Source organism: Trypanosoma rangeli (assembly GCF_003719475.1).
Source record: "Trypanosoma rangeli strain AM80 chromosome Unknown Tra_15.4_contig_00171, whole genome shotgun sequence".
Taxonomy (NCBI): domain Eukaryota; phylum Euglenozoa; class Kinetoplastea; order Trypanosomatida; family Trypanosomatidae; genus Trypanosoma; species Trypanosoma rangeli.
In genome coordinates this window covers 32,100-40,602 of record NW_021705919.1, presented here as the reverse complement: position 1 = coordinate 40,602, position 8,503 = coordinate 32,100, and the positions used below count along the sequence as shown (strand labels likewise).

The following is an 8,503-nucleotide window of genomic DNA, read 5'->3' as shown; positions in this document are numbered from 1 at the left end:
CGACGTGCTCGTACCGCCACCACCAATGCGGGGAATACGCGCAACGGCGCGGCCAGTGCCCCACGACTCCGCGGAGTGCTTCATGCCGGAGAGGCGGTTCACCGCGTAAGCCTGGCGGGAGTTCTTGGACATGTTCGTGTGCACAAACTGCACAATGTCGTGGCGGATGGGAGCCGTAAACACGGCGGGCAGCGGGCATGAGCCCACAACCTTGTCCTCTGACGAGGAGTACACGCTGACAGATGGACGAGCAGTCATACTTGTTTGTTCTTGTCGCGGCAAGAGGCCTGTAATCAGCAAACCCGTAGAGAAAACACAGCAAAAAGCAAAAACGAAAAAGGAGAGAGAAACAAAAATTGAGGTGTGGTAGCACCATGCCAAGGACTTGCAACGCTCCTCCTCCTCCCCCCAAAGCACGCAAGAAAACAAACAAATAACGGGCCCAAGCAATAACATGAACAAAGTGAAAACACCTACCCGCAGAGATAAACAAAAAACAAACGGAAGCGTTGCATCAGGCAGTGAAAGGTGCGTCTTCGTCCCCGCTGCTAGATGCCAGATCAGCCACAAAAGCATTTAATCGCCCGTCGACGGCCTGGTCTACAGACTTTAAACGGGCGTCCACTAAGGCCAGGAAAAGTTGGAGATCCTTCTTCTTTAGAATGACATCTTTCCCCCCTGGAAACAGCAGCAAGCACTGACCCGCAGCGAAGGTATGTGGTGAGAGGACTACCGCGTCGCCTTGTGGTACATCACTCCACGCTAGATGTTTTTTTACGGCCCCGTGCAAACTAGACCCGGGTGGCGCTGCAACATCCTCCTGCAGAGAAAGTTGCATGCCAGGCGTACTGGGCGATGAAGTACTGGCCAAACTGAAAGAGTCCCCGCTGCTAGAAGTAGCTATACTGTAAAACCCTGCATCAGTATTCCCCCCGGTGCTTTTTGCAGAAATGGTGTGCCTAACGACAAAGACACCGTTGCCAGAGTGAGGTGAAGGAACACCAGTGGTTTTGTAGCGCTCGCCCACATGCGCCAAAAATTGTTCCTCGCTTGGGTCCAATTCCCGTATGCCAGGAATGGCGTAGCGTAAGCCAAGCATCTCAAACTCGCTATCTGTAAGGTTCAGCTCTTGCACTCTGCTGAGACAGCGAGTAAATTCCTTCACTTTCATCAAGTCAATGTCGTACTGCTTCCGAGGCCGTGGGCAAGGCTGTGGAAACATAGAGGAGACATCATCTGCAGAGTGCATCGACAGTACAGGCTTGAAGTGCGGTGAAACGGGCGAGAGGGGGTGGTGATAGGATGGTACTTCTTGCGACGAAAGGGTGGCCTGTGTGGGTTTGCTGTTGGTGCTATTTCCGTAACTCTCAACCTTAATGAAGCCGTTGCCCTGAAGTCGCGGTGACGCGTAGTGCAACCGCTCCGCCAACGGGGACATCTGCTTTGCGCCCCTCAAACAATTTTTTGCGAGCGAGCAGGTCGGAAGAGGCAGGCTGTGTGTCATCTCCCTGCTGGAGTCACAGCCACTGGCACCTGAAATTAACAACGGGGGCATTTCTGGCAGCTCCAGCGCCTCTTCAACAGAACCAGAGAGCAGGATCGAGTCCTGCCACTGCAGTTTGCAGTCCTCAAAGAATTCATCCGTGATACATGAGTGCGGCGTTGTTACGCCCACGTGAGAAGTTGATAGCGAGACCGCCTTGCCTGTACCTGACACCGTGTCACGCGCCTCGTTGCCGCCCAAGATGGAGATGATGGCGATATCAAGCACTATATCTGCTAAAATTTGGCTCATACGGACACGTTCAAACCTCGAGAGCGGGGAACGGCCCTTTCCCCCGTTAAAGGATGCTGCAGGGCATTGTAGGCGGTACTTCAAGACCTCCTCCACGCGCGCAAGCCGGCGCCGCACATCCTCGACAAAAGCGGGGAGTTGCTCTGGACGCAGATGTGTCCCAGTGCTCTCCAAGTGCCGCTGGCAGAGCTTTTCTACCGTCCGCAAGCTAAAGGTGTGGCGTGGCCGCGGCGGCAGAGGAGCAGGGGGTACCATTTGTCCATCCAAAGGTGAGTCTGCCATCCCCGCCGTACTTGATCTTTTACTCAATGCTGCGCACATCACCCCAATTTTTTTTTGTTTTTTTTTATTTTTATTTTTTTATTCAACAAAACAAAAACAGAAAACGCGAAACCAAAAACATGGACAGAAATCCCACAAAGGCACGCAATGGCAACTCCCTCGCATCCCAGCGCTCTCACTCCTGCTTCACCGCTGGCTACTACCCCCAAAGGCGCATGCGTGCGTCTATGCAAACACAAACAAAAATACAACGGCACACCGCAACTACGCTCCTCCTCCCCGTCGCCGCAACAGCAGCACACGCGTCACAACCTCAATCACGTCATCCTTTCGTCGCGCTCCTGCAGCACTTTGGCCCAAGACACCCAAATAAGCCTTCAACTGCATTACTGTGAGTGTTGGCAGAGCGTTTTGCTCAAAGGCGGTTTCCACGAGATGAATAACCGCGTCGCCAGCACCCCCGTCGCCCTCACAACAGTCTGACTTTTTTGCGTGGGATCTTTTTGCGGCGGCTGTCCCACCTCGTTTGGGCTGTGGACAGAGACGATCTGCGTCGTACGATGGATCTAGCAGCCTCGTGGTAAACTCATGGAAGAGCGGTGCGTACTGCGCCATCCCCACACGGTCAGGAAGCGACATATCTGCGACAACACCAGGCCTATTCCCCGGCCTCGATGACTGCGCAACCCCGGATGCCGCCATGAAATGCAGCGCCATCTCCTGAAGAGTTTGGTGCCGCAGCTGTAGCGAGGGGTTTGGTACCGCGCTGATGTCGTACGACACGGAAAGCGAGGAAACAACACGTGCTGCCACATCCACGTCCTCCTGCGAGGGAATCGTTACAGGGCTAAAACACGGCAAAGAGGGCACTGCACGGAGATCCTCGGCGTACGGCAATGGCACAACATACAAGCCAAGTCCTTTCACAGGGAGACTGCACGCTGGAACAGACATGGCTGGAGGGGGTGGCACCAATGCAACTAGTCGCGGTACAGCTCCCTGCCGAGCCACATACTGCGCGACTGCCACTTTGTTCTGTCTCAGAAGTATGCGAGTCAGTTGAACAAACAGACGAAGTGAGGCCTCTCCACCGTCATGGGGATTGGGACGGAGAAAAGACGACTTGGAGATGGCATGTTTATGCGCCAAAACGTCTTCGGAGTGCTTAAAACACAGAATAAAAAAACCAACAGCGGCACCTGCCGTCGCAGTAAGAAGGATGTGTTGTCTTTCCTGCGGAGAGAAGAAAAGACGCCGTCCGCCCACGACGGTGGAGTGCAGCAGGTGATCCGAAGTCACAACGGTTTTCATGCCTTCATCTTCTCTTTCCTCTTCCGTTAGCACCAGGTGCTCATGTCCATCTGCATCCGCTCCTCCCGCCGTCCTATGCGCCGTCTCCTCCCTCTTCAGACAACTGGAATCGGAAATAGAAGGCACCCGCCTCACGACGAGTTGTGTCCGTCGCGGCACAATGGCGTTTGTGCGGCGGTCCAACCACTCCGCACGCTGCGGGGACGCCGACAAGAGTGGGTGGTACACGCTCACCGCCATTGTGGGCACCGATGACCCGTCCACGCTTACGCCAATGGTGAGCGTGTAATTCTGAAACGGCCTCTGCGGGTGCACCCGCCGCCGCACGGCGTGAAGTAAGTCTTCAAACGCTTCCACGCCACCCGTCACGTGTACGGCACTGATGCGGCCTGGCTCCATCCCCCCCTCCACCCCCTGCAACGCACCGTAGTGCAACTGGCCCCAAAAACCCTCGTGGTTGAAAGTCCGTCCTACACCCACGCCGTCTGTGGGACGCTCCATGTCCTCAGCATGGCCTAAGCCGTTGAGCAGCGGGGCCTCAGCCACACACGTTGGCCCGTGCAAGGCGTAAAAAGCTGCGTTCCCACGTCCCATGCTCACTTTATCTGCGTTAGTGCCGGGGTCTTTGCCCATGGCAAACACTTCAACAGCCACCTCAGCTTCATACAACTCCCGCACTCGTGCCAAACATCGATCCATCTCAGATGCGTCACCCTTGTGCGGCGCGTCATCATTGGTAAAGATAAAGATCCGACGATACTTAATCATATTTGAGTGCAGACTGAGGAACATGTTCTGAGCGGCCCACAACACGTCACTCAGATGGACTGCCTTTCCCCGTGCGTGTCCAATGTTTTTCTCAAACTCCTCATACGCCTTTGAGGATACGTCCCCCACGGCCGCCAGCCCCTCCAAATCCTGCACGGACTGGACGCTAAGAAAAGCAAAGGGGTGAAAAATGTAAAGGCCAGGCAAGCCATAAACGTTACGTCGCACATTTGTGTTGTAGAGGGCCAGAGCAACAAGGTCTTTGTCACTCGTTATCACTTTGTCGTGATACAGCCCAAGAACGCCGCCAACCGCATCCCGGAAAGGGGTGCTAATGCAGTTTCCGGTCATTTCAGAGTCCGTTCTTTTTTTGCGTCCTTCTGCCATGTCTGCCAGTAGGGTCTCTTCTCCCCCATTGCTGTCCACGTCCAACCAAAACAGGTCATCAGTTGACGGTGCTTGCATCACGGCAGCCTTCTGTGCGAAGCGTTCCGAGGCAACAGCTGGGATCGGTACTGCGTGAATGGAACTAGCGCCGTGAGTATTGTTTGCAGCTTCCAGGTTAATGTTGTCTGGACCACTGGGGCAACTCTCCCCTTGAAACATAGCAAGCTGGCAGTCAATAAGGCACAGCACGGCGTCGCGCCTCTGCTGGTACACCGTGGCTTGTCGCAGCGTTTCCGGGTCAGTTGCCCCGTCCAGCGTCCCTGTCCCAACAGTTGCTTCCAGCCATTCAGAGTAGTCGGCCATCGGCTCTCGCGTTCAGCATGCGCCAACCCGCTATTCGTAAATGGCCGTTATGGCGTACGCGGGTTTTAATTTGGAAAAGACATTCCAGAACAAAAACAAATAATAATAATAATAATAATAATAAGTTTGCAACTGTAAACAGAGAGAGAAAGAGACTCCTCACCCTGAGAGTGCCAGGATGAAAGCATACACACACGCAATAATAATCATAGTGGCGTAGTGGAGCAAAGCCAACCCCCCCCCCCCCCCCCCACTTCATTCACCCACCCGCAAAAAAAAAAAAAAACAGAGACACAGAATAACATGTCGGTGTGCGGCATAAAGCCTTTGCGGGCGTTCCTGGACGGGACCATACATAAAGTCGCTGTCTTCGTCGCCGTTTCTACAAACTGGAGTCCAGTCTATTCTCTTCTCAGGCAACCCTCTTCAACGTGCGTCTCTTCAAACAAAATAAACATCAAAATAAAAACAAAAATATGCCTCTCTCTAAGCCATTCACGGCAGACGCCTGGCAGCCCGAAACACGGCGTCCCGCTCCTCAAGCCATTGCTGATACTCCTCCTGCGTCAAGTGCGAAAGAGGGCTCTCTAGTGGTTTGGAGTGCAACCCCAGCTTCCTCGGCCCGACAAATGTCATAACATGCGTGCTGACCTTTTTCCGTACCTCGCTATCGTCCTTCCTGGAGTGTCGGTCCTTTGCCTCAAGCTCGCCGCGCCACTCCTCCACCCCATGTGTAGTGTTAGATTCTGTCGTTTGCTGGTGTCGGATCACTTGGTACTCCTCAGCAAGGTAGTCCGTGCCGGCCTCAGCGAGCAGCAGAGGCGGGATTGTGCTAGTGTACAGCGGGTCACGGGCTTTATCCTTGTAGGTGATAGCCCAGTCGTCTGCCATGCGCTTGTACTCAGCCAAAAGTGAAGCATCTGTCACAAAGGCAGGTTTGCCATCCACACGGCAGCGAGATCGTTGCAGCCGTTCACGCTTTTGCTCCTCCGCCACGGCGTTAAGACCCTCAACGTCGCGTTGCATGCGACGCATTGTGACAATGGCTTCCCTCACAGTTGGCATAACAAAATTGCAAGGAGCCCGCGCCGAGACATCGTCGCGTTTGCTTTCGTACGGTCCTATTGAGCTCTTCCGGCGATTCAGCTCCGGCGGTACAACCCCCACTGGGAGTTCCTGGTGCGCCTGCGTTTCCGCCATTGGATGGCTCGCTGAGCTGCCAAGTTGACCATAGCCATCAACAAAGAGTGGTGCGCTCTCGCCACCCATGAAAGAATCCAGCTGACCCTCGCCTTCTTCTCCCACCTTGTCGGGCTCGTTCTCGTTAGGTAGACTGCTCGGCGGTCGAGGTGGAACTCCAGTAAATGAATTTTCAGGTAGCTTAACCTCATGTACATCCGAAGCACGACGTAGGCGATCAAGCAAGTCATTTCCCTGTGTTTTAGAGCTTAGGTTTGGCAGGTTATCAGGGAACTGATGAGAGCCTTCGTTGCCGGGTGCCTCACTCTCCGAATTTTCTAGTGGCAAACTCAACCTCGAGCGAAGGGACCTCATCGCCTTCTCCGGGTTGTTGCGAAGTTGTCGAAGGAACACAGATTCATCTTGCTCTTTTGAAGGAGAAAGCGCCTGCCTGCCAGAGAGCGTCTGCTTGCTCGGAGACGCAGTGCCAGAGAGTGAGCAGAAGAGGAAGCTCCTCTGCCAGTCTGAAGGTAGGCCACTGTCCTCCCGTGCTCCCGCAGCCTGCAGAACATTGAGCCGAGGCTCCGCTTCAGGCATCTTGCTCATTAGAAGCGTGGCAAGGTGCTGGGCCTTTTCATTGTCCTCCGCATCTTTCACTGCGACCGCTTTCACCAACGCTTCCTCTTTGCCATTCTCATCCAACTGAGAGGCGGCAAAAAGGAAGCAGCGCCGGTGGTGGCGAATGTTGGGGGTGAGCGCCATCTCGCGCCGTCGTTGTCGGTGTTGCGGTAACCCAATTGTCACATCGGAGTCGATGTGGGAGACACAGGCCTGGATGTTTTTCGCGTCCGGGAACTGCAGCACATACCCCACGCTGATGGCCTCCTCCACCGTGATTTGAACCCGCGGCCTACTGCCCTGCAAAAAAATGTGGACAGGCGGAGGGCACCCAAACCGAGTCACCTTGACAGGATCGAGCCGATCCTGCTGCATCTCCACAGGCTCGTGTTGCCTTGTCTCCACTTTGTGCAACTTGTCTCGACCTTCGAAAAGTGTCTTTAGCTGCTCCAACTGCGGCATCATACTGACCCGCACGCGCGCATTTGGGCTGGCAGTGATGGCCCGTTGCCTCACAAAGAAAGTTTCCTCCTCCTCCTGTTCTTTCTCCTTCCTGAATACGGAGAGCGGCTTTCGGAGAAGGGGCTGTGTGAAGGGCTGGTGCACAATGGCAAGGTTCACGTAAAAGGGGAAGTTGCTCCCAACAACAAGCCTGTTTGCCTTCCTTGGCCGCGTGGAGACGTTTTTCTTACCGCGACGTGCTGCGTGCACGCCACTCCCCGCCATGGACTGAAAGGAAAAGGAGCCAGCGTCAGGAATAGAGGTGCATCTCGCAGAAGCCGATGACGTTATGGATGCCCGCGATGGCGCCTCTACCGGGGATGCGGAGTACGAAATATCGTCCCATTTTATATAGTCCCGGAATCTAAAGCAGATGGCCTTCAGTTGTACTTCCGCAAGCCACATTGCAAACTCCATGTACGTCCGACCACGCGGTGGCGGACCCACCAAGGGCATCCGCGGACGGCCCACGATATCCACGTCGCACGGGGGGTGTGGCGACGCGAAGACTTTCTGCATTAGCTGCTGTATATGGGAACCAACTTCGCCGGAGTGGCGGCGAAGAATTTCAATGCGGTGCAGAGCATCGCGAAGATGCGGCCGAGAGAGCTTCCATCCCTCCACCATGGACTTTGAAACAAGACCCAGCGGCCAGCGGTGGTCAATGATGGTGGGCTCGCCAATCACAGATCCAGGGCCGTACTCCGCCACACCGTCAACAATCGAGGTCACCCTGCCATGGAGAATAAGAAACATCTCCCCGCAGCGTGAAGAAATGGAAGTAAGCAGGGTTGCAGGCGGGTAGACAACAGGCTCCATGCGCTCCTGTACGAGACGAATAAAACTATCGGGTGCTTCGCGAAAAAGTTCACAACTTTCACGCAGCACCTGTGCCAGCGATGCGGTGTACCGCTGCTCCCCCAACCACCGCATCCGCAGGGCAGCCGCCTTGGAAAGCAAATTTCGCCGCAGGGCGTCGTCACGTCTCACGGTGGACGTAAAACTTTGGCAAGACAGACACCAAACGTCGCAAGTCGTCTGTGCCCTAAGGATAAACTGTCTCGGTTCCCCAAACAGCACAGACAATTCACCAAAAGAGGCACCCATGGGCACTTCTTGCAAGATCTCCCCCCTTGAAAAGGGGGGACCCCCACAGCCGCAAGCTCCCGCACCACGAGAACCTGTTGACGGGGACTCCTCAATCGTCAACGTTCCCCGACGCAGAAAACAAAGCTGGCGAGAAATTGTGTGGGGGCAGAGAATAACCTCCCCTGGGGCGTAGCAACGAGGTGCCAACTG

At 55.0% G+C, this 8,503-nt stretch overlaps 5 protein-coding genes across 5 annotated transcripts in view, besides 4 other annotated features; all 5 read right to left on the bottom strand.

Annotated features, from left to right (window-relative positions):
• On the bottom strand, positions 1-456 carry TraAM80_05340 (60S ribosomal protein L4; the record flags this gene model as incomplete). Its single annotated transcript, XM_029382223.1, has 1 exon — positions 1-456. A coding segment is annotated over one exon (456 nt), but the record flags the coding sequence as incomplete, so codon positions are not given.
• Positions 457-514: 58 nt separating this feature from the next.
• On the bottom strand, positions 515-2,077 carry TraAM80_05339 (uncharacterized protein; the record flags this gene model as incomplete). Its single annotated transcript, XM_029382222.1, has 1 exon — positions 515-2,077. The coding sequence occupies one exon, from the start codon at positions 2,075-2,077 to the stop codon at positions 515-517; it is 1,563 nt and encodes a 520-aa protein (XP_029237885.1).
• A 47-nt stretch (positions 2,078-2,124) lies between these two features.
• Positions 2,125-2,160: a microsatellite.
• Position 2,161: 1 nt separating this feature from the next.
• Positions 2,162-2,197: a microsatellite.
• Positions 2,198-2,341: 144 nt separating this feature from the next.
• On the bottom strand, positions 2,342-4,906 carry TraAM80_05338 (putative KU70 protein; the record flags this gene model as incomplete). The annotated part of the gene is made up of 1 exon (XM_029382221.1): positions 2,342-4,906. One exon carries the CDS (start codon positions 4,904-4,906, stop codon positions 2,342-2,344), a length of 2,565 nt encoding a protein of 854 aa, XP_029237884.1.
• Positions 4,907-5,004: 98 nt separating this feature from the next.
• Positions 5,005-5,030: a microsatellite.
• Positions 5,031-5,140: 110 nt separating this feature from the next.
• Positions 5,141-5,158: a microsatellite.
• A 243-nt stretch (positions 5,159-5,401) lies between these two features.
• TraAM80_05337 (uncharacterized protein) lies at positions 5,402-8,311 on the bottom strand (the record flags this gene model as incomplete). Its single annotated transcript, XM_029382220.1, has 1 exon — positions 5,402-8,311. The coding sequence occupies one exon, from the start codon at positions 8,309-8,311 to the stop codon at positions 5,402-5,404; it is 2,910 nt and encodes a 969-aa protein (XP_029237883.1).
• A 98-nt stretch (positions 8,312-8,409) lies between these two features.
• The window catches only part of TraAM80_05336 (uncharacterized protein), a gene marked incomplete at both ends in the record, with an annotated part of 1,743 nt that continues 1,649 nt past the window's right edge, over positions 8,410-8,503 (bottom strand). The window contains one exon of the mRNA XM_029382219.1: positions 8,410-8,503. This exon is cut by the window's right edge and continues 1,649 nt beyond it. Coding sequence (XP_029237882.1) covers positions 8,410-8,503 — 94 coding nt within the window.